Genomic DNA, 25,530 nt, shown 5'->3' with positions numbered 1-25,530 from the left:
GCATGTATCTTTTTGAATTATGGTTTTGTCTGGATATATGCCCAGGAGTGGGATTGCTGGATCATATGGTAGCTCTGTCTTTAGTTTTCTGAGGAACCTCCATACTGTTTTCCACAGTGGCTGCACCAACTTACATTCCCGCCAACAGTGCAGGAGGGTTCCCTTTTCTCCACACTCTCTCCAGCATTTATTGTTTTAGACTTTTTGATGATGGCCATTCTGACTGGTGTGAGGTGATACCTCATTGTAGTTTTGATTTGTATTTCTCTAATGATTAGTGATGTTGAACACCTTTTCATGTGCTTCTTGGCCATCTGTATGTCTTCTTTGGAGAAATGTCTGTTTAGGTCTGCTGCCCATTTTTTGACTGGGTTGTTTGTTTTTTGTTGTTGTTGAGTTGTATGAGCTGTTTGTTTACCTTGGAAATTAAGCTCCTTGTCAGTCACATCATTTGCCAATATTTTCTCCCATTCTGTAAGTTATCAAACTTCCAAGTTTTTGCACGGTAAAGGAAACCATAAACAAAATGAAAAGGGCTCTGAAATCTTGCATAATATGCCCAAGGCTTTCCTGTAGACTCAAATCCAAGGCTGACTTGACTGATTCCAGTACAAGCAATAACCGGGCTACGGACCTGCGGGCAGATACCCTTCCTATAGAGTGGTCAGTTCTATCATAGAAGCTCACTTAAAGCAATTTACTGACTTGAGAGAATTGAGACCCTTAGGAAAATGTTGAAAAGGGACCCGCATTGGTGGAGGGAAAGAGATAAAATGGCAGTGCCTGTATCTGCAGGTGATTCCTGCCTAAGGGGTTGGACCAGGGAGGTGACAGAGCTGGTCTCCGGGTGGCACTGTACCCCATGGGCAAATAGTGGGGTTGGATGTGAAGCCACATCTACAGGAGGAAGACAGCTTTCAGGATCCCAGCAGTCCTGTAAAGAGCATCCTAGGAAGAGATGGAGAAGAGTGAATATACAAAGGCAAAGAGAGATAGAAAGGCCGGGCATATCCCAGGGGGGCAGTTACGTGTAATGTGGTAGATTTGTAGGCTAAAGGGCGTGTGTAGAGCATGTCCAGAGATGTAGAGATGGGACCACAGGGAATGGCCCTGGATATCCCACTAATGCATTTGACTTTAAAACAAGCTTGCTGTGTGTGTGTGTGTGTGTGTGTGTGTGTGTGTGTGTGATTGCTAAAAAAGCAGTTACAAGTTGGAAGAAAAAGCACACATATTTAAAATTAAGTGTGAAAATCACCTGTAGCCGCCTTCCTATAGAGAAATGCTACGAACTGCTTGATTTCCTTTCGGAGTTTGTATTTCACACACCCATTTGATGATGTTCATAAAAATCGGATCATAAGACCCAGTATTCAGCAACTCACGGTTTTCTGTGAAGAGAACTCGGATGTGGTTCTGTGTTTACACATTTAAATACTCTGTATCATTTTATACACACAAAGAGCCTCCCGTTATATGGATTCAGCCAACAGAATTCCTGCAACAGATCTCCTATTCATGGACGTTGAGATTCCTGTCATCCTTATTTTCAAAATTATAATCAATGAGAATTGATTGGATTCCTACATGACTATTTCTTTTTGTAGATCCTTGCATGACTTATTTCTGTACCTCCAGATAGAGATGTTTTATAGAAAAAGCATTTATGGAAATAGAACGGGTGGGTCAAAGGGGTTCAGATTTCCATTTTCATGAGTTTTGTCAATTTGTATGCGTTGGGGAGCGCCATGATTAGATTGATACTGTAGAAGTGCACTGGAAGCAGCAAGGTTGAGGCAATGAACTGGAGCTCTTACCTCGGGCACTGCGGGTGCAGAATCCCAGGAGTGATGAGATATGTGAGCTATTCAAGAAATCAGACCAAAAGGATCTGGGAGCCGGTAGAGCTTGAGTCATCAACAAATCCGGAGAAATGATCAAGGATCAGGTTATTTTTTTATTATTATTATTTTGTTTTTTTGTGGTACACGGGCGTCTCACCCCTGTGGCCTCTCCCGTTGCGGAGCACAGGCTCCGGACGCGCAGGCTCAGCGGCCATGGCTCACGGGCCCAGCCGCTCCGCGGCATGTGGGATCCTCCCGGACCGCGGCATGAACCCGTGTCCTCTGCATCGGCAGGCGGACTCTCAACCACTGCGCCACCAGGGAAGCCCCAAGGATGAGGTTTTGAACCAAAAAGAATCTAAAGTTGGTTCAAAGGGGGTTTGGTTCCAGACTGGCTGTTGCCAAATTTTCATCATCATGAAACACGTTTACCAATTATCTTCACCTTTTCATTGGCGTTGTGTAATAAACAGACTGTTTATCACTTTGTATTTTGTTTCCAGAATCTAACTGGTTTTAGTTCTATGAATCCATATAATTTCAACTAAAGTACTTTAAGACCTCTGTGCAGCCTCATTCTAAATCATTCTGTGGGGATAGAATATACTTTATGAAAACAGCGCAGGGAATCCCACTAATAACATCATGGGCCCCAGGTTTGGAAACCTATGCTGTAGAAATCATGGGTCCTTCATAAGCATGTTCGATTTATTCTGCTGACATTGGAGATAGCTCTGTGTGATACTGAGCTGATGATGAGATACCATAGAAGCAGCATCAGTTATGACTCGTGTCATTTTTAAGTAGGATGAAAACTAAAAACAGACACAATTTCAATTAGCTTTGCCTATCACGCCTGCAGAGTTTGAATGTACACCCCCCCCCTTCCCTCTCATCCTATCCTTTAGAATCTGTGCCCTTTTGTTAAGTCATAAATGGTTTTCCAATAAGAAAACTCCCCTTTCACCTTGTAATAAACGTACCCAGGGAGTAATTTCCTGTAAACATCCAAGAATATAGACGTGCATTTATTGGCCTGTTTTTCACATTTCTGCCTCTGCTGTAATTCTCATGACACAGATTTCTGTTTGGGCTCATTTGTGTGACCTAAAGTAAATCCTGTCTCTTCTCATTGAAACAATTTCATTTAAACATTTGCTTTTACTCCATTAACTTAAATATTGTGTGTACGAATAGACACACACACACTCTCTCAAATAAACACGCACACTCAAATACACACACACATATATATGTGTGTATGTATATATATATGTGTGTATGTGTGTGTATATATATATATATATGTCTGCACACATATATATAAAAGTATGAGGGAGGGATTCTGACATAATAAAGGCTAGCGATTTGCTGTATTTTGCAAATGCTCCTGCTACTGCAAAGGAACCAAATAATCAAAATAGGTCATTATGCAAACGTATACATATATATGCACGCATACATAGAATTCTTTTAGAAATATAGCTGAGACCCTAGATTAATTCTGCGAATTACAGGTGAATACATACCCTGAAAACATAAAAGATATTTTTCTATATTCACTTAGTAATTATTGTCTGTGTAATGGTCATCAAAAAAATGCCTACTGTGCTTATGTAATGAATTATTTCCTAAGAGAGAAAGTCCTTTGTGGCGTTAAAGTCATGTTAAAACGAACCAAAATCCAGGCACATCTGACCCCTCTGGGTTTCTCACTGTTGACCTGAAGTGGACGGAAAACCACGTGGCCCGGAATCATTCCCCTAATCCCCTGCAATTCAGATGAACGAGAACCATTTAGATCATGTTTAGCTATGTTAAAACCCTGAAACTTTCTATTCTAGAGCAATATTAAGACCAAATACAGCGTACGTTATATTCATTTCATTCAACCTGCAGGTGGGAAATGGGATTTGGGGTTTTTAAGCATCTTTTCCATGAACCAAGTTTTAAAATAACCGCACAGCCACTCAGCACATCCCGTGTATTTGTGTGTGTATTTTGTTCCTTCCACTACTTTGAATGAAACTCGGCATCAATCTCGTCATTAATCTGTGTGAATTCAAATGGTCTCCTTTGTGCGTCTCTTTCGTTGTTCAGTTGTGTGTGGGGAGTGGTAACGGCTTACTGCTTTACAAGCTTCAGTTCAGAGACAGTAAATCTCAAAAACCAATGTTTCGTCAGCTGAAATGCTGAGAGGATTTGGGGTCCAAGAATGTTTGTCCATGAAAGGAGCTGTTTGTTTAAAATCACTGGCGTCAGCCAGTCAAAGAAAGTTATCTGCTCATCTGGGAAACTGACTTCTGCGGATGCTCGATGTTTGGTAATGTGTGTGTTTGTTTCCCAGTTGATGCGCTGCTATCATGTTGTTGTTCATACAGTCCCACGCTAGGAAACCCACACACATCCTCTGTCTGGGTTATATCGAACACCGTGTTTTGACAGTCAGAAATGGAAAGGAATATGCTGTCATAGGGAACATAAAATGACTTGCATTCGTTCTGTCCCTGCAGTGGGGACTCTGACCTGCTTGTCATTTCAATTTTTAAAAAGAACCAAAAAAAAAAAAAAAAAAAAAAAGCAATCCCTGGATGTTGCAATAAATGAAGATTCCACGGCAGACGCTATGGAAACACCAGCTTCCAAAAAACCCACGTTCCTTTGCTCAAGTTCAGAGACACATGGAGAGCTGTTTCCCTCAGGCCTTTTGAAAGGCGAGCAGAATTGCCAAGATCAAGGCTTTCCATGGGCTGCTCTTAGGAGAAGTCAGATTTGCCAGGGTACGGAAGATTAATGAGCCCGCCGTTGGAGAGGTTTTACAAGTCATGTATTCCTGGGGACGGAGGGGCTCTGATTTCATAAAGCCTCGCGACTTACCATCTGTTGCAAATCCTCCCCATAAACAGTAAGCGACTAGGTCATTCCGTGAGAGCAGAGAGTAGGAGGGAGGTGGGCAGAGGAGGGATGAGTTAAAAACAGAACAGTTCTGCCAGAAAATTCCTGGAGCCTTTAGAAATGAACCACCTCTTTCCTGAATGCGGGAAGAGAGGCTTGTCTTACGGTTCTTACACGGCACCCAGGCTGCCATTATAAGCCCGTTCCGTCCATGAAGTTGGGTGAAAGAGGCTTTTCTCCCAAGCAGGGCGTGATTCATTTTATGAGAAAGAATGTAAAACGTAAGAGGGATGAGTGTGGAGGCCGCATAACATTCACGGGCATGAAACACTAATTAGTAATTGCTCATTAAACAAGGAGGTCCTGGAAACATCTGAACACCGCCTCTCATCATAGCTAATCTCACATCCATCCCCAGGAACCTAGGAGGGGAGTGGGTTTGTGCGATGTGCCCTAAGTGTACAACCTGGCAGTTGTCATCTTGCATCTACCTGTAGGGCTAGGCCATTGTGAGTCCCGATTATTGTGATTTTAGCATAACAGCAGCAATCACCCTTCTGGCCGCTTTCTTTTGAACCAGACCATTTCTAATCCCCTCCTGGCTCCCATCCCCCGTTTCCCACAGGTGCTCAGGCAGGCTCTGGAAGGGAAGCCTCATTCTCCTCAGTAGGTGTAAGATCTCATCCTTTATGATTTTGCTTTAGGTTTTGAGAAGCTGGTACTCCGAGGGCCTCTTGAATTGCTGTCAGCTTTGCTCAGGGATGTGTTTGAAGGCATCGGTTCCCATTTCTGTTATTTTAGGGCTTGGATCAGTCTGTCTTCATAGAAACACCGCGGCTGCTTTCCATGGTGATTGAATAAGCATTCGTTGAAACGGGTGAACGTCATGACCCTTGGAATAAAGACATGGTGCAGAAAGGAAAAATATCATAATTGGGGATCTGGTGTAGGGGCACGTAGGAATGGGAAGTGGGGGGGGGGGGAAACAACTTTTTATGACTTTTTTTTTTCCCCAGAAGGCTTATTCAAGACAGATTTGGACATAAAGTTGGGTTAAAGTTTGTGCAAGTATTTAAGCTTGGAGGATGCTTTATAAAATATTCATAGTTTTGAATCTGAGTGGGAGAGTGTCTCTTCCACACAAATGCCTTCAAACATCAGAGGAAAACAGAATTTCCAGGTCAAGATCTTTTTGCAGTGTGAGAGGAACAGGGAATGAGATAGATTTCGAAAACCGATCACTTTGCCACAATTAAATGCCCGTATTGCCTTATTTGCAGCTTTTGAAAAAGGAAGAATTTAGAATCTGATGCCTTGAGTGAGATCTAATTGCTTAATTTACAGAATCCTCCTATTTTTTAAAATGAAATGTACCAGCCCATGCTATTTCGGGGACAGTTGGGGAGATTTGAATATGCACTGGCTTTTGGCTGAAATTAAAGAATTATAAGTTTCTGCATATAACTGTGATATCTTCCTTATATAGAAAAATAGAGATGCATCCTAAACGATTTAAGTGTGGCATGACATGATGGGTATAATTTACTTTGAAATTTAAGCATTAAAAGGAGTTAAATGAAAATATTATTGAGGAATTCAATGGGGAAAAGCAAACCTATACTGGTTTTATATACAGTGCACACAGTCTTATACACAGATGCCAACACACACACTGTTTTGCCCTGAAAAACTTCTTTTAGGAGTCTTTTTTGTTTTCCCAAGGAAAATCAACATAGACACAGGAGTGATAACTTAAATCTAGTAAAGTGTATAGGTTTCTGATATTGTCGTGTATTGTAAATATTTTAGATTCATTTCACCTTATATGTTAACCCCATACAAACCCCCAGATGAGACACTTCATTATAGTGTCAGAAGAAACAAAAACCATTGTAACTCTTATTTACATAATATACTCCTTTCTGCCATGGAAAAGGTGCTACACTGTTGCTTCTCATTTATAGGAAGGAAAAGTAAAGAATGAACAAGGTAAACCGTGGAACGTCTTTCCAGATAGCAGCGATGTTGACGTATATTTTGTAGGTGACAACCCCAAATATCTTGTGTTCTTTCGCAGGGTTTTTAAGTACCGGCGACCAGGCGGCCAAAGGCAACTACGGGCTCCTGGATCAGATCCAAGCATTACGTTGGATTGAGGAGAATGTCGGGGCCTTCGGTGGGGATCCCAAGAGAGTGACCATCTTCGGCTCCGGCGCGGGTGCTTCTTGTGTCAGCCTCTTGACCTTGTCTCACTATTCAGAAGGTAAGAAAAGCATCCCCACAGTGCGCAGGGAACCCTGGGACCCAGAAATGAACCCATATCGAATTCTTATTCAAGGCGCATACAGGGTGGCCATAGTCTCTATTGAAACCTCCACAGAAAATCCCCCCAATGACATGCGTGCTCATGCTCTTCTCTTAACTCAGCTTGCTTTCTGATTTTTTTTAATTGAGGTATGATTGACATACACCGTTAGATTAGTTTCAGGTGTACAACATAAGGATTCGCTATTGGTATACAGTGCAAAACAGTCACCACGGGAAGTCCAGTGAACACCTGTCACCATTGAGTTACAAATTTTTTTCCTTCTGATGAGAATTTTAAGATCTCCTCTCCTAGCCACTTTTAAGTACGCAATACAGTATCATTAACTATCCTAACGATATAGTTTTCTCACTTAGACTTCTGGCAAAGAGCGTTGCTTACAATAATTGGAGGCAAATGACTTCTGTAGAAATGCCTACACCCTGCTTTGGCCTGTCTGAGTTTATTTGGACAACTTTAAATTTTATTAACTACAATTTTCATCTTGGGAGAAGAAATAGGAAAGGGAATCAGTATGTGGACGGTGGTTACAGATTTTTAGATTTCGTGATCAACAAAGCTTGTAGCCATATGGTTATAAAGTCACGTCTTTGATGCAAACTAATTCAGGTTGATTCCCTCTGGTCCATTGGTGATGGAGGTTCCCAGCAATATCAGATGAGAGATTTTTAAAAGAAAAATCAACAGAAATTGGGGGCAGTGGGCCTGGAGGCACCTTAATAACTTCCTGGCTCTGCCTTCAAAAATGGAACAAAAATAAAAACAAAACAAGAAAATGCAGCCCTGGGGCACTTTGGCAAGTACAAGTGAATATTCATAATAACAGTCTAAATCGTCAAGGTCGTGTTATGTTCCCTTCTGTGTCATTGGTTGGTTTAAGGATTTACCACATCTATTTGAACCATTTTTATGAAAAGCACCTGAAACTTTAAAGGAATTAGTTTTCTTTAAAGAGTCTTATATTATCTTTCTTTAAAGTACCCTAAACATGTTAAAAAAAAAAAAAAAAAAGGAAGTATCATCGTGCCGTATGACAGCATCCCATCTTTTTCCTCTCTTCCTACACTATCGTGGACAAGTTGCTGACTCTTTCTGATTGCTTCATTAGCAACATATGATTGACGATGATTTTTAAGTCTTGTGAAGTGTGAATTTCTTGATTCTTTATTTCGTAATGGCTGAGGAGAGGTAGAATGAAAAGCTTATGTTTGTATTAACCCTTTATTAAAAAAGGAAAAAGCGAGTAAATTAGATCATTAGTGGTAACGATTCCTATAGCGTTTTAGAAAATACCTGTATTTTCCCATTTCTCAATGGATATAATCATGATTCTCCATTTACAATAGTCAGGACCAACTCTAGCAGTAATCAAACACATGTCAGCCAAAACTAATGGGGGAAGAGTGTTAATTCCTTAAATCAGTAGATCAGAAATGAATATGGTGATGCTTTGCATCATTTCTGCAAAGTAGCTCTCTAAAATCAACCCAGCAATAGAATCAAGAATTAATGAACACACCCAGACTGTTGGCCTTAGGAATTTCGCTTGTCGTGATATAACTTAATGAAGTCAACATACGCATGGGAAAAAGGTGTTTTCATGGAGTTTTCTACCACAGCATTCTCATAGCAAAGAATGAAAGGAAAAGCTACAAGACCAGAAAGACAAGAACATTGTTAATGACACGTGCATTTACTCGAAGGAACAATAATTTGTTTTAAGAATTGTGCTTAAGATATGCATTAACCTGGGAGGCATGATATGAAGAGCTCATTCAGCAAACCATCACCTTGGCCGGGTACCACATTCCCTTTTGAGCCCGTCATGGACAGGGATGCCATTCCAAGCAACTCTCAGATCCTGATGGAGCAGGGGGGAGTTCCTTAATTATGACATCAGTATACTATGCAGATATGGGACACAGTTATACACAACAGACCAAAGGGAGGGAAAATACCGAGAAGGAATGATACTAAAGATATTAAAGTATCTCCTATTTTATAGTATGAATTATAGGTGACTTTTTAATTTTTCAAGTTTTATCCCAGGTTGTATTACTTGCCTACCAAAACATACATACACACACACACGCGCATACACACACACACACACACACACACATACATGGCTACCTCAGTCACGGCCAACAGTTACGACACAGAGAGAAAATGTGTAACTTCCAGCAACATTTTTCTAATTCTGGTTGTCTTCATTTATGAATCTTTTAATAGATCCAATATGGACATCATTTCCTTAAGGTGCTTTAAAACATTCACCTTGAGAGCCAGACACACAAGTCAGTACTCGCACGTTTCCAACGGAATGGTAAACATTGGGAAATTGGCCCCAAGGGAGCTAGATGATGTGTGTCGGGCAAAGCCAGATCGTTTTAAGCAGCTCATTCTTGCGTGTCATCGGCAGGCAATCCTCTAGTCTTTAGAATCCCATCCTCCTGATTGCAGTCATGTTTCCTTCATCCCCATCCCGATGTATGGCCTTAAACATCGACAGGGCACGGATTTCTGGACTCCCCGCTGAATGCTTTTATTCTCCCAGTGACTTACGAGGCGTCAGAGCTAGATCATGCTGGAGTTCAAGGAAGCGGCAGGAAGAGATAAGCAATAGAACACCATGATCTTATGGCCTTCCGTCTCATACTGGAGCAGTTAAAAATAGACTTTTGTTTACTTCTGGACATCCACATACTAGACTGATCAGATAGGAAATTTTAAGCTACACAGAATTTTGCTCATAAAACAGCCCAAGATTTTCCCAGTTTCTCACCAAGCAGGCACGTTTAAAATGTGGCAGAACGAATTGTACAAAAGTCTGGGCTTTGAGTGCATGCAACTTTGAAATTAATGATTTTTTTTGGAAAAAAAGATACATTTTAGCGGGGCATGCAAGGGAAGATTTCTTTAGGAATAGCTAATTTAATGAATTCATTTTAATTGCATGTTTTTAGCACCTTCGGTCTATGGAGCATGGAAATAAAAATGCATTCCAGAATTTATACTCTGAAACCGATTTCAGTGGCTCTTCCCCCTCTAATAAAGTGGTACCTGGTTTTGCCAGTAAGAGGAAACAGCCTTTGACCTCTTATGTCCACAAAGCATATTTTTAGAGGCTGGGGGGTTGTGATGACTCTGAGACTCTTCATTTACGCATTCTGGGGATGGAGCCACTAATATTACACAAAATTGGGGAAGGAGAAAGAGGTTGTATGTTTTTAGCACTGCAGCTAAAGTGTAAACTCAGTTTCGTTTTCTAAACTCTGTGTGTGTGTGTGTGTGTGTGTGTGTGCGTGCGTGTGTGTGTCTGAGAGCATCCTATAAGACCACTGTCCAGCAGGTGGGGGAGGGGGAAGACGAGATAGAAATGAGAGGAAGAGATGCCGAGTGCGCTGAATGCTGCAGTATCCAGAAATTCACATGCCCGAGAGACAATCAGAGCCTTCTTTGCCGAGTAAAAGCTGCTTTTCTGTCCTGCGGGTTTTCATTTGCATGTCCACAATTTTGCACCTGCAGGTCTCTTCCAGAAGGCCATCATCCAGAGCGGGACCGCCCTGTCCAGCTGGGCCGTGAACTACCAGCCTGCCAAGTACACTCGGATATTGGCAGATAAAGTCGGCTGCAACATGCTGGATACCACGGATATGGTGGAATGCCTTCGGAATAAGAACTACAAAGAGCTCATTCAGCAGACCATCACCCCGGCCACGTACCACATCTCCTTCGGGCCCGTCATTGACGGGGATGTCATCCCCGACGACCCTCAGATCCTGATGGAGCAGGGGGAATTCCTTAACTATGACATCATGCTCGGGGTCAACCAGGGGGAGGGGCTGAAGTTCGTGGACGGCGTCGTGGATAACGAGGATGGTGTGACGCCCAACGATTTTGACTTCTTGGTGTCCAACTTCGTGGACAACCTTTACGGCTACCCGGAGGGGAAGGACACCTTGCGGGAGACCATCAAGTTCATGTACACGGACTGGGCAGATAAGGAGAACCCCGAGACGCGGCGGAAAACCTTGGTGGCTCTGTTCACCGACCACCAGTGGGTGGCCCCCGCCGTGGCCACCGCGGACCTGCATGCACAGTACGGCTCACCCACCTACTTCTACGCCTTCTACCACCACTGCCAAAGCGAGATGAAGCCCAGCTGGGCGGACTCAGCCCACGGCGACGAAGTCCCCTATGTCTTTGGGATCCCCATGATTGGCCCTACCGAGCTCTTCAGCTGCAACTTCTCCAAGAATGATGTCATGCTCAGCGCGGTGGTCATGACGTACTGGACGAACTTCGCCAAAACCGGGTATGTTCTTCTCCCCATCCGGGTATTGTTTGTCTGGTTCCTCCGTGTAAGTGTGGTTTCCACGACCGGCTAGACTGCGGTGTGCAGGCATCCGCACACAGTAACAGAAGTAGTCATTTTTCCCCCCAGCGTCTAGGGAGACCTCCTTTTTTCTCTACCCCTGAATTGTTTTCTATCAAGTCAGATTTTCGCTGAGGCGCTAGATGCATATTGAAAATTCTACACTTGCTACTGGGGTCAGATTTAGATATATTTGCCTATTCTATGGGCAACTGATCTGGAGTTTCAAATCTAGGTAGGACCTTGTCTTGTCTGGTAGATAATAGGGTTCTCAAAATACATGTGCCACATGGAATGCATAGCAAGGAATGAAATAAATCTAATAATAAATATATAGAAATACTGTATGTGTATATAGTATATATATTCTATATGTAAATGCACAGGTAATAACTCCTAATCTCATAACTGTAGAGAAATCCCGTGTGTGTGTGTAAGATATATATGTGCATGTGTATCTATGTACATGCATAGGATTTCTCCATTGTTGTGAGATTGATTTTCTATATATACATAGGCACACAAAATATATTTATTTTGTTTATATATAAATATTGACACGTGTTTATTTCATTAATATAAATTTCATACATGTGTGTATATTTAGCTGTATATCTATCTATAGACACATATAGAAATCTCATTGGCTAAATAAAGTAGGAAGTACACAAGCGTTACATATATAACAGGGTCCACCCGTATTCCACTGAGCAGATTCTCTGCAGACAACGGAAGAAAAGACTCCCCAGCATCTTAAGGAGCTACACATATCAGAGCATCTTTTCATTTGCTCTTGTCGAATAACCTAATTGCGGAAATTAATGAGGTAGCATTCTGTTCTGCCTGCCTGCGCTTCTGTCATTAACCTTGAGCTTCTCGTACCGAATTTACAGTGAAGGTCCTCCCGGCTCTGGAGGATGGAGAATCTTCCTGTGGGCCGCTGGGGGGTGGAATTAGGCCCCCCCATACTGCAGCAGCCCTGCAGTGCCTGAGCCTCTTGTAGCTCTCATGAGAGGAAGTGGGGATGCCGGGGATGTGTAGGGGGTCAGCAGGTATCATTCTTTACAATGATTCCAGATACTCTGGTGGGAAGTGGTTTCATGGTTTTGCAGTCTTAGGAAAAGTGTGGCACATTTCTTGAGTGGAAAACATGTTGTACCAATACCCACTTTGGACTGTCCCATCTTACAAGTTTGACCTAAGAAAAACAGTGGGAAACGGAGACGGTACAACCGTGCCGGGGAGAGATGCTTGTCTGTCCCCAAAAGGTTCTTTTTTCGACAAGGAGGTGATTGAGGTTAAGTCAGCAAGTGTTTTTAAGTAACCCCTGTTTATTAGATTCCTAGGGCTGCTGCAACAAAGTACCAAAAATGATGTAGCTTAAAACAACAGAAGTGTATTTCTCAGTTCTGGAGGCTAGAAGTCCACCATGCAGGTGTCCGCAGGGCTGAGTTCTCTCTGACACCCATAGGGGAATGTTTCCATGCTGCTTCATAGCTCCTGGTGCTTTGCTGGCAATGTTTGGTGTTGCCTGACTTGTAGCTGCATCTCTCCAAGCTCTGTATCTGTCATACCGTGGCACTCTCCCAGCACGTCTGTCTTTATATGGCCATCTTCTTCTTTTTTATCTTTATTGAAGTATAGTTCATTTACAATCTTGTGTTAATTTCTGCTCTACAGTGAAGTGATTCAGTTATAGACACATATACATTCTTTTTCATATTCTTTTCCATAATGGTTTATCACAGGATGTTGAGTATAGTTCCCTGTGCTGTACAGTAGGTCCTTATTGTTTATCCATCCTATGTATAGTAGTTTGCATCTGCTAATCCCAAACTCCCAATCCATCCCTCCCCCACTCCCCTCCCCCTTGGCAACTACAATCTGTTCTCTCTGTCTGTGACTCTGTTTCTGTTTTGCAGGTAAGTTCATTTGTGTCATATTTTAGATTCCACACATAAGTGATATCATATGGTATTTGTCTTTCTCTTTCTGACTTATTCTACCTAGTATGATAATCTCTAGTTGCATCCATGTTGCTGCAAATGGCATTATTTTGTTCTTTTTTATTTTGACCATCTTCTTATAAGGGCACCAATCATATTGGTTTAAGAGTCCATCCTGCTCCAGTATGACCTCATCTTTTTTTTTTTTAATTTTTATTTTTTGGCCGGGCCGTGCGGCTTGCGGGATCTTAGTTCCCCAACCAGGGATCGAACCAGTGCCCCCTGCAGTGGAAGCACAGAGTCCTAACCACTGGACCACCAGGGAATTCCACTACAACCTCATCTTAACTTGACTGACTACATCTGCAATGACCCTATTTCCAATAAGATCGCACTGTGAGGTCCTGGGTGTTAGGACTTCAGTGTATCTTAATTTGAGAGGGAAACAGTTCAATGCATAACCCCTTTTAAAGGCAGGACCAATGCCCAATTGTGTCATAGAACTCAGATAGGTAATGCCTGCCCTTGCAAAGTGTTGCCTTCTTTTGAAGCAAAAACACTCACAGGAGCGTTTCCCACACCATGGCCATGCCTATCGACTACATCACCATCCAAACCCATCATTAATTCCATAACATCTAAACACAGATCATGACTTACTTTTGTTAAAGCCATCTACTTCCTTTTTCTCTCACGTGTTTTGGGAATCAATTTTATATGATTTTCTTAAATGGAAAGCTAGGATCATTCATCATCAATTTAACTGAACCATTAAAGAAAACTACAAAATGCAAATAAAGCCATTAAATTCTCATTAGCTGTGCTTGCCTGCCAAAGGCTCTGAGATGGATTTTCTCTTGTTGTTAAAAAAAAAAAAAAACAAAGAAAAATTAAAGGAAATTAATGTCATGAGATGGTAGAGAAATGCTAGCACCAAACCTATAGGTCACCAGGACCTGTCAACGACTAAGTGAGGATTGAAAATGTTGAGTGTTCTTTGAAATGGTTTTTAAGATGTTGAGTGCTTTTTAATTCCATAACTCTATATTCCTAAAATCACTTCGCTTACTGCCTGTGGTTCACGCCCCTCATTTGGGGAACACAGTGGTGGAGATGTCAGATAGCCTGGGCTTAATCCCTGGCCCAGGATACTCCTGTGGCCACTAGTGGTGCGTGTTTAGGATACTTTTGGATTTCATAAAGATGCTGAAGTAGCGGATGGGGAAGGAATAAGGACTTGGCTTGGAGGAGTAGCCGTCATCCGACCAGAGTCCAGGTAGAGATCTCACTGTGGGAACAGGATATCGCTAATGGATGGCCTCGGATGTCAGTCTGAAGAATCTGGATTTTATCCAAGCAGGAGCTATTTTTATTTCTGTGGTCCATGTGGAGCATAGCTGAAATCGTACTTGGGGATATTAATGCAATGAGTTTTCACAACACATTAGAAAGGTCGTTGGAATGACTCAGATCTTCTTTTTTTAATTAATTTTAATTAATTAATTTAATTAATTAATTTAATTAATTTTTAATTAATTTTAATTAATTAATTTAATTAATTTTAATTAATTTTTTTTAATTTATTTTTGGCCATGTTAGGTCTTTGTTGCTCCACGCGGGCTTTCTCTAGTTGCGGCGAGCAGGGGCTACTCTTCGTTGCAGTGCACGGGCTTCTCATTGCGGTGGCTTCTCTTGTTGCAGAGCACGGGCTCTAGGCGCACGGGCTTTGGTAATTGTGGCACGTGGGCTCAGTAGTTGTGGCTCGCGGGTTCTAGTGCGCGGGCTCAGTAGTTGTGGCTCACGGGTTTAGTTGCTCCGTGGCATGTGGGATCTTCCCGGACCAGGGCTCAAACCCGTGTCCCCTGCATTGGCAGGCGGATTCTTAAAGACTGCGCCGCCAGGGAAACCCTCAAATCATCTTTTAAGGAAGTTACTCAGAACCTCCCCTAACCTGCAATGCAGTGTGCCATTTCAAATGTAAGTCAGGAGGATCACATCTCAGTAGCTTGCGGTTTAACAGAAAATGGGGGATTGAGCAAAGTCTAGTGATTTAGGTGTTCGCCAATAGATGATATGGCTCATGAGGTGGTTGCTAGTTATTCATTGATTGATTTTAAACAGGGTAGTGGCATGATCAGCCCTGTGTGGTGGAGGATTTCTTTGTCCCTAGGGGGCTGCCAAAGTGGTCCAGCTGAGGAGAATGAGGCAGTATGGTGCCAGTAATGGAACAGCATGGGAGTAAACCATCTCTCATGTCATTAAGGGTCTCATACCTTATTTGATGCCAGCAAGGGAAGAGCATAGGATAAACCATCCCTGATGTCACAGTGTGAGGTGAGATGCTTGACTCTGTTCTCCAGAACCCATACTCAGGCAGTGACCCACAGAATATGATGGAATACACTTGAGCGCCCTCCACTGCTCCCTGTAAGCACTACAGAGACAGGAGTTTGGTTATAAGAATATCCTGTCGTACGTCTAATCACAACACATGGCTGAGAAGAAAGGATTATGTTGTGTCAGAACATGCTTTGCCGTGATCGCTGGGTGGAACTTCACCTCTGCTGCCCCTCCCTGATGATCCTGACTATTCATACGTTTGCTGAGATGAGGTGAACACTGGGGCTTCTTTTTCTATGACCAAAGCTAACAGTTCTGACCTTACATGTAGGCTTAAGTGTAGATATATCTGGTATGCAAATTTTTTGTTGTTGTTAAGCAGAGAAAACATAATGTGGGGATGGTGTGTGTGGTAGGCATGGAAGGAAGGAAGGAAGGATAGAAGGATGGAAGGACGTTGCTAGGAGACTGTTTCAATAATCCAGGTGAGGAGACTAACCCAAAACAGCGCTGGGAAAGGACAGGGAAGCCAGGACATGAAGTATTAGGCTAGAAATAAGGCTACTTGGAGAGTTTTGATAAATGAGAAGTTATGTCTGGGAAAAATTAAAACTAATCCCGAGGTTTATGAATGATTACACAGATTTAAACTCTTTGTCACATCCAACCTCTTTGGGAATAGGTGGGAAGGCGTTGGTCCTGGCCACTCAGTAGAAATCAGGTGCCCATTGATCAAGGACCAATGCAATTTGGGTTCTGTGTGAGGAGAGGTGGATAAAATGGGTTGAATTAGGGTCTCTACAGAAGATATGGCTGTGAACAGTACCTTCACCATTATGTATGGAAGTCCTCGGAGGCTCTTAGAATTCAGAGATGGGAAGGCTGTTGGCCGATAAGCCAATATATATTATGTAAGAAGAGCAACATATATATTCCAATATGTCGAAGTCGAGTTGTATAGGTCGAGTGGGTGGGATGACATATTTTTCATTGGTTTTCAGATTCCATCTCTACTTTTGATTTTGCTCATATCTCGTGATTGATTTATACTTCAACTTTTGCTCAGTCTTTGTAAAAAATCAGGAAACAGACAGGAAAGATGGGTTAGATAGAGTTGCAGTCAAAGCCTGGTTTTGAAAGTGACGTTTATTGCCCCAAAGTATTTTAAGCTCAGTGAAGGAACATCTCTACCGGTTGTATAGGACGGACTGAACACATACTTCTTGGTGCAGGGGGTAGTTTTCTTCTTAGAGGTCTAGGGACAAATGGTCAACCACGGCATTGTTTTAGGGGTAAGGAAAACCTTATACCATCCAAAGGAGCATATCAGAGGGTTCACTGGTATTTTTAAAGGAATCGTGTTGCCCATCTCTCACAAATAAGATGAACCACAAGACCTTGGAGATGCATTTAGCCTCCACTTCTAAGGTGATATCGCAAACGAAATATGACAGGTGAAAATGTATGTTTAGGTGACGAGGAGTATGGATAGGTGTTGAGGTTTTTACTAGAGAAAGAAGGTGTGTCTGTTTCATTCTCTCCTTAATCATTATCATCTTGAGCTTTACTCATGGGAATTAGAAGACGCCATGTGCTGAAGCAAAGTCTAAACAACAAGGCAGTGGTATCCCACATAGAGATCTTACTGTCTTTGGGGTGTTTGACAAGGGGAAATGATGAGCCTTCATAAGCGCCGTGAGTTTATCTTGGTTTCAGGCTTCTGACTGTGCATCTCCCAGAACTTTGATAGATTGTATCAGCCTAAAGCATACTTACCGGATTTTCAAAATCCTCTATTCTCTGAGAACAAAATAAATGTGTTTCCTTACCTTTCAAATGTACACCGAATTCCATAAAAAAAAATCGACAAATATCCTACATGAAAAGACACTCTCTTTCCTAGATGCCCTCTCTTCAGTAAAAGGTCAGTACAACTAAAAGACCCAATTCCGTGAAATCAGATCAATGCAAACATAGTAGGAATCCTCGCTCCCTTTCGTTGCTTTTAGAACGATAAAAATCGATGACAAATTTCTCCATGACAGATTCCAGTTAAATAGGAATTTTCCAACAATGTATTTCAGAAGACTCAAATAAAAAAACATGAGGTGCTATATTAAATCCAACAGTTTTTGAAAACATGTAAGAATATAAAAATGAATTAAAAGCAGATTATTTTAAAGTATATACATGTTTATAAATGAACACATAAATAAGAAAGCTCATAGTATTAAGACCTACAATTTTTTATATTTTATCATCTCACTAATAAGAGCACAGCAGTTAGTGTGTACTCAGTTATGTGGTAAAATTTCTTTGTCCTGCATACCACATATGTAATCATATCTACGATCATATATATACCTATGCATCTATATATATATATATGTCTGTGTGTGTATATAGTATGCAGCATGTACTGTTGTATACAGTATACTTTTATACAGTATATACTGTACCCAGTGTATAATATAACGTATGCACTGTGGTATACAGTATACTTTGATACAGCATATACTATATACAGTATATAGTGTACCATATATGCTATGATATACATAGTACACTTTTATACAATGTATACTATATACAGTATACAGTGTACCATATATACTGTGGTATACAGTGGTATATACTATACACAGTGTATAGTATACTTTGATAGAGCATATACTATATACAGTATATACTGTACCATGTATGCTATGATGTACACAGTATACTTTTAAACAGTATATACTATATATAATTAACAGTGTACCATATACACAGTATATTGTCATGCAGCATACACTATATTAGTGTACCATGTATACTGGTATACAGTATACTTTGATACAGCATATACTACATACAGTATATAGTGTACCATATATGCTATGAAATACATAGTATACTTTTATACAATGTATACTATATACAGTATACAGTGTACCATATATACTGTGGTATACAGTGGTATATACTATACACAGTGTGTAGTATACTTTGATATAGCATATACTATATACAGTATATACTGTACCATGTATGCTATGATGTACACAGACAGTATATACTATATATAATTAACAGTGTACCATATATACAGTATATTGTTATGCAGCATACACTGTATCTAGTATATTAGTGTACCATGTATACTGGTATACAGTATACGTTTATGTAGCATATACTAAGTAGAATGTATAGTATTAGGTATATTCTGTGGCTGTATACAGTATGTTATTTATAGTCCTCTCTTACTAGCAATTTGTAGGTATTCTAATTTATGCATTGCAGAGAGGGATACTATTTATTGAGCTCTTACTACATGCCAGGAATATTGTAGTTATTATTTAACCTTTCTCACTTCCTTTCCATCCCAGTATTCTTATCCACTTTATAGATGAGGAAGATGAGGCTAAGAGAGGCTTAAGGATTTGCTCAAGATTTCACAGCTTGTAAAGAGGGAGAGATGCAGAACTTGATGTATGGAAATGATTTTGACAGCCTCAGGCTGAGGGCTAAAGTCCTTCCTTTGGCAGATGCATCTGTTGGTCAAGTGCTTCGTTCGCATCCTGCACGCTACTTGGGAATATCTGTAGCCTTTAGGTCTTCCAGTGGGACCTTCTGGTTCCCCAGCCTTCTGATTCATGAGCAAACAGGCAGTGGCTGAAGGCAGCTTCATAAAAGTGTTACCTGGAAGATAGAAGTTAGAGCACCTGGAGCAATAGATCTAAGCAAACTGGGTCTGCACATCATGTCTGAATGTTCAGTGTCAACTAGGTGGCATTATATCATGCATGATCTCAAATTTTCCAAACCAGTACACATTAAGATGAAAACTGTTTTACAGCTCACTTTACCAAGCCTAAAAAAAATGGAAGAAATGAGAATATGATATCTTTGCGGGGCGGGGGGAGGTTGTTTGTTATCTTAAAAGAGTTAGTTGCAAAGATGTCTCAAGTACCATGTTTTGTGGAGAATCTTTCCATTTTGGTGATTCTCCTTCTGCCTGTGTCCACTTATGTAAATCATAGGAGACTTCTTAGGTTCATAGTTGCCATGCGCACTTGAAATCTATAAAAAACCCCTCAATTTCTTGCATCGTGTGGTACTTTTCCTAAAATCCTTAACTCTGCATATCTAAAAGCACCGTCTGACCAAACTTCTTAAATCAACGGAATGTTGTGTGATCTTTACGTGACTCAGTCTTCAGAAGGTTTCCAAGTACATACATATTTCTCCTTCTGAGAGAGAGCGAACAATTGATGCATAATTCTATTTATTAACATCTTGTAATTACAAAAGCCAGTTTTTATTTGATTTTTAACATACATTTTAGTTGTAACCACAGTATCTATTCATTTACCTAAGAAGCAATTCTTGAGGAAGAAAGAGAATGGCACAAATTTTGGACCATAGCCTCTAACTCAGGATTTCTCAGCCTCAATACTACTGACACCTGGGACCAGGTACTCCTCTGCTGTGGAGGGGCTGTCCTGTGCCCTGGAGCATATTTAACAGTCACCCTGGCATCTACCCATTCATGGCACCACCCTTCACTTATAACAACCGAAAAACATCTCCAGATGTTACCAGATGCCCTCTTGGGGGCAAATCACCCTGGTTGAGATTTCTGACTCAAAAGTAGTTAAACAACTTGAAATGCAAGACACATTTTTGGTTTCCTTCTTTATCATGGAAGATAATTGGATGCATTTAAAAAATGTAGGAGTGTTATGAAAATGCTATCATACTGCCATCAGGAATTATTTTTAAAATAAAGGTAAGGGGATTTTAAAGAAAAGGCAAAATGGTAGCGCGTCGGGATTAAAACACCATGTATTTGTTGCTACTTGAGTACTTTGTGCATATCAATAAACACATGAGATTATCTGATTGTAATTTCATTGTATTTGATTAAAATTTACTTGGGAAATGTGGAAGAGTGTGACCTTTCTCTTTTTTTCTCCCTTCTGTCCCCAGTGATCCTAATCAGCCCGTTCCTCAGGACACCAAGTTCATTCACACAAAACCCAATCGCTTTGAGGAAGTGGCCTGGTCCAAGTATAACCCCAAAGACCAGCTCTATCTGCATATTGGCTTGAAACCCAGAGTGAGGGACCATTACCGAGCCACAAAAGTGGCTTTCTGGTTGGAACTCGTGCCTCACTTGCACAACCTGAATGAGATATTCCAGTATGTGTCCACAACCACAAAGGTTCCTCCTCCGGACATGACCTCCTTTCCCTACGGAACTCGGCGATCTCCTGCCAAGATATGGCCCACGACCAAACGTCCGGCGATCACTCCCGCCAACAACCCCAAACACTCCAAGGACCCTCATAAAACGGGGCCTGAGGACACCACCGTCCTCATCGAAACCAAACGGGATTATTCCACTGAGTTGAGCGTCACCATTGCCGTGGGGGCATCCTTACTCTTCCTTAACATCTTGGCGTTTGCAGCGCTGTACTATAAGAAGGACAAGAGGCGCCATGAGACACACAGGCGCCCCAGTCCCCAGAGAAATACCACAAATGACATCGCTCACATCCAGAACGAAGAGATCATGTCCCTGCAGATGAAACAGCTGGAGCATGATCACGAGTGTGAGTCCCTGCAGGCTCACGACACGCTGAGGCTCACCTGCCCTCCAGACTACACCCTCACGCTGCGCAGGTCCCCCGATGACATCCCACTTATGACACCAAATACCATCACTATGATTCCCAACACACTGACGGGGATGCAGCCTTTGCACACGTTCAATACCTTCAGTGGAGGACAAAACAGTACAAATTTACCCCACGGGCATTCAACCACTAGAGTATAGCTTTGCCGTCTTCTTCCCCTCCCTTTGCGCCTCCCCTCAGCCACATCGAAGAGAGAAAGAAAGAAGCAACATCTCCAAACAGGGAATGTTTGGCTTAAGACAAAACAAAACAAAACAAAAAGCAAAAGGGCAGCCACTGTGTCCTTGCAGACCCTTTCCATTGGCATTTCCCAGTACAATGAGATCAACTTCTGACCCTACGAAATGTGAAACGTATACATTGCTGTTACAATACTGCTTTAAGATCTCCACCATCCGGCAAACTTTAGTGCAACTAGGACATCGAAGTTTCAAGGACCTGGATGTTTCCAGTGTGACCACAGAAGCTGAAACTTCTGAAACTCGGCCGAGGACACTTTTTTTTTTTTTAATTACAATATAAATAAAAGTTCTTTTTGTGCCATACGACAGATGGCTCTACTTAAGTGAAGAAAGAATCTATGGGCTTTTACCCAGCATATGGAGGTGTAATCCAGAGAGAAGGAAAAGTAGAATTTTATTATTAAAATAAAAGAACTGACTATGCAGTTACATACGTAGAGTTCTGTGCAAAGAGATGTTTTGCCAGCCTGAACTCTATTTAAGAAACTTTGTAAAAATAAAAATAAAAAAATGTATATAGCCGTGTGTTTAAACAAACACACACCGAGAGAAAAACAGAAACAAAAACAACAACAAAAAAAGCTTTTATTGGTGTTTTCAGTTTGAAAGAGCTTTTAGCAAGATTGTGCTTTCCATTGTGGTCTGTATGTATATAAATCGATATATACATTAGTCATATCACCTCTGTCTCCTCCAGGACAAAGGAGGATTTTCTTCTTAATTCCTTGTGGCCAACAGACATGGGGTTTTCTAACGTGTTTCATTTGTAGGAGGATGTGATTGTCACACAGCGGACCTAGACCGTCTGTTCGACTAGGCTCTCTCTCCCCTTCTTGGGCTGGAAAGTGCATGCGACAGCATTCTTAGGAGACCGTTATTTTTAGGAAAACTTTTATTTTTGTGTGTTAAGGCTTCATGAAGTTGCAACCCCAGGATGGATCCCCAGCGTGGAGCCTATTTAAAGCTTGTTGAATTAGAAACACGCACGCACATGCAGAGTGACCGCGGGGGAGAAACAGAATACAAGTCTCGTTCTGTAGTTCTGGTTCTTTGAATGTGTTGAGGAAGAGTTGCTTCCCATCCCAGGGTCCTGCCAAAAAGGAAAAGAAAGCTTGTCTTTGGTAGGGCCAAGCTCTGCTGAGTCAATACAGCTCTGTACTCCCGAGCAGCTGCAGAAGGGTTTGGCTGATGAAATACCTGCTCAGCTTAGCTAATCAGATTGAAAGAGGGCATGTGTCTTTCCTTTCTGTTTAAGCAGTAAGTCCCTTATTTATCAGTAAGCAGGGATTTTTATTTTTTATATCATTTATGGGATAAAACATATGCTTGTCTGAAACTATTACCATTTGTGGATTTGTGTATCAGTCACTGATCCAGGAGTATTACAGAGAGAAAACAAACAAAAGGATAGAACATTCAAAGTGCTTTGCATGGGTTTTCCGGGAAGTTAGGATGGCTTCACTGTCAAGATAACACAGAGAAATATTCAGTCATTTTAAATTGGCGAGACAGGGATGAGAAGTTTGTCCCTCTGACACTTTGTCATTTTCTCATCGTCCTTTTAATTTTCCTTAAGGAATCTTTTGCAAGTGTCCTAAAGTGGAAGGAAAAAGAATAGTAACCATGGTGACTTTATGTTTTGTCTTTCAAAAGTTATTGCGACACCAGGAAATAGTAGCCAAAGATATTTGAAGATGTCTCTGGGCATGGTTCTCATGGAAACCCAGCACTATATGTCTTTGCCAAGGTGGACATTCTCCACAAAGATAGTCCAAATTCCTTGTCTCTTTGTATAATCTTTGCTTATTGAACCCCTGAACTAAAACTGTAGCAATGTCTATCAAAGTGTTTGAAAATGGCCCCGCTAGAAAAAGAGAGTTCTTTTAAGAATGCATACAGATCGTCCAATAAATTCTGTTGTTCATCTTGGTTTAAATTTAAGAGTGATTCTCTGTGTATACATATGTGAAATATAACCCCAACTTTGCAAAGAGTGAAACATCACTCGTGCAGCTAGAGGTGTCATGGGTACGATTTTTGTTCATCATTTTTGAAAGCTATTGTCAGGCCATTTCTGCAAGCTGTGTATTACCCCAGCTAAGCTACGACGAATAGGCTCTCCAGGAAACTACAAAGGACGTGATGCTTGGCACCAATGTGGGTCCGGTATGTTTGTAATGTGAATTCCAGTATTTGTTTAGTATTTCCAATTGTCTTCTGCTAGCAATATGCACAGTAATGTATCAGGCTTGTGACATTTGGATAAGGAAAAAAAAAAAAAGAGTTCTTGTTAAGTGAATAACTTTAGCTTTTACAAAGGATTATGATCAAAAGCAATTTAATACACCTTAAATGATATTTCTACATGGAAAGAAGTTATAGAATCTTCATAGAGTTCTATGAGAATAAAATATACTTGCTATCTATAAAAAAGAGGAAAAAAAAGAAAAAAAAGACATAAGTTAGAAAAAAACTTTCCTAGGCTTTTATTCTTGACCTTCACTGGCACGCAGGGTTTAATGGTTTCTTGGATTATTATTTTGCGATTTTGTTTTTGATTTTGCCTTAAGTAATGATAGAAGATATATATGGCTGGACACATATGTATAAACTTTTCAGCAGCATTTTTAATAATAAAATATCACAGTATTTTCTAATGCTTTGTGCAAATAATTACGCGTCCATTCTTTTTTTGTAGGTGGCCTATCCTATTTATTTATTTTTCCTTCTTTAGATGTCTTTTTCACTTTAAAAACTAAGCGATACATCTGACGTAGATGGTAAACGGCACACTCAGTTGGTAATAGATCAGTTTCTTGTGGTTCGTCCTCATGAACAGGTTTTGTGTCCCCGCTAGGGATTTTCTTCTGGCCTGACATTGGAGAAAGACACTCTGGTTGGTGAAACTCATAACGAGAGGATGTTTCCTGAAATGGAAGCCACTGCTGCTTCTTATGTTGCTGGGTTTTGAGTTGTGTTTGTTGTCATGCCTTAAATCTTTCTAGTAGCCTTATTTGAGTAAATCTCTGACAGCAAGAAATTCATTTGAATACAACTGGAGAGGCAGAAAATTACTACCATACCGATGCGACCTAACTTGTCAGTCCTCACATGCACCTGGTCATTCCTTATCTTAACAGTCACGATAGCCCTAAGGGGCAGGCACCTGTATTACTTCTATTTTAGAACTGAAGATGTTGAGGATCAGAAACATTAAGCTACAAGGCAGCAGCAGAACTCAGATTCAAAGGAAGATCGTGTGTTCAGAGCCCAAACTCTTCGCCAATGAAGGATGCAGCAAAAATTTCTAACTCAAGTTCATGAATGTCATGATAATATTAGCTAATTATCAGGTAAAGGAAAACAGCAAAGACTGTGACTGCTGTATTCGAACTCTGAATTTTTTTTTTACATGTTGGGCTCGGATCGTTTGCTGAATGTGACGTACACAGGATATATACATACACACATATATACACATATACATACACATTTATATATTACATACAAATAAATATTTTAATATATTGTGTATTTACAATTGAATTTTAATAAATATAAATTATAAAGTATAATTATATTTTTATATTTATATACATATATAATAGCTATACTATATGAAACATATACATTTGTATATAAAATAATATAATATCATACCATATGTGTGATATAATATGTAATATATATTTTATATTTAAAACATACATTTTATATTACACATATATTGCAGATATGTATATATATCATGTTATATATACGTATTATAATTCTAGTGTCAACGAGTTATATTATCTAATACAAAATATGTGTTTACATATAAGTAAATAAGTAACTATTTTATAAATGTAAATAATATTTCATGAATACATAAACAT

The 25,530-nt window shown here is 40.6% G+C and overlaps 1 protein-coding gene across 5 annotated transcripts in view; it reads left to right on the top strand.

The window, feature by feature from the left end:
- LOC137217802 (neuroligin-4, X-linked) overlaps positions 1 to 24,309 on the top strand; it is a 344,507-nt gene extending 320,198 nt beyond the window's left edge. For all 5 annotated transcript variants that reach the window (XM_067724760.1, XM_067724761.1, XM_067724764.1 and 2 more), the window contains 3 exons: positions 6,817 to 7,002; positions 10,594 to 11,383; positions 20,701 to 24,309. In XM_067724760.1, the coding sequence (XP_067580861.1) occupies positions 6,817 to 7,002; positions 10,594 to 11,383; positions 20,701 to 21,550 (1,826 nt within the window). In that variant the 3' untranslated portion in view covers positions 21,551 to 24,309. The remainder of the gene's footprint in view (positions 1 to 6,816; positions 7,003 to 10,593; positions 11,384 to 20,700) is intronic.
- The last annotated feature ends 1,221 nt before the right edge of the window (positions 24,310 to 25,530 follow it).

The sequence above is a fragment of the Pseudorca crassidens genome, chromosome Y (genome assembly GCF_039906515.1).
Source record: "Pseudorca crassidens isolate mPseCra1 chromosome Y, mPseCra1.hap1, whole genome shotgun sequence".
NCBI classification, from domain to species: domain Eukaryota; kingdom Metazoa; phylum Chordata; class Mammalia; order Artiodactyla; family Delphinidae; genus Pseudorca; species Pseudorca crassidens.
Note: the sequence above shows the minus strand (reverse complement) of the source record. Positions and strands in the feature narration are given on the sequence as shown.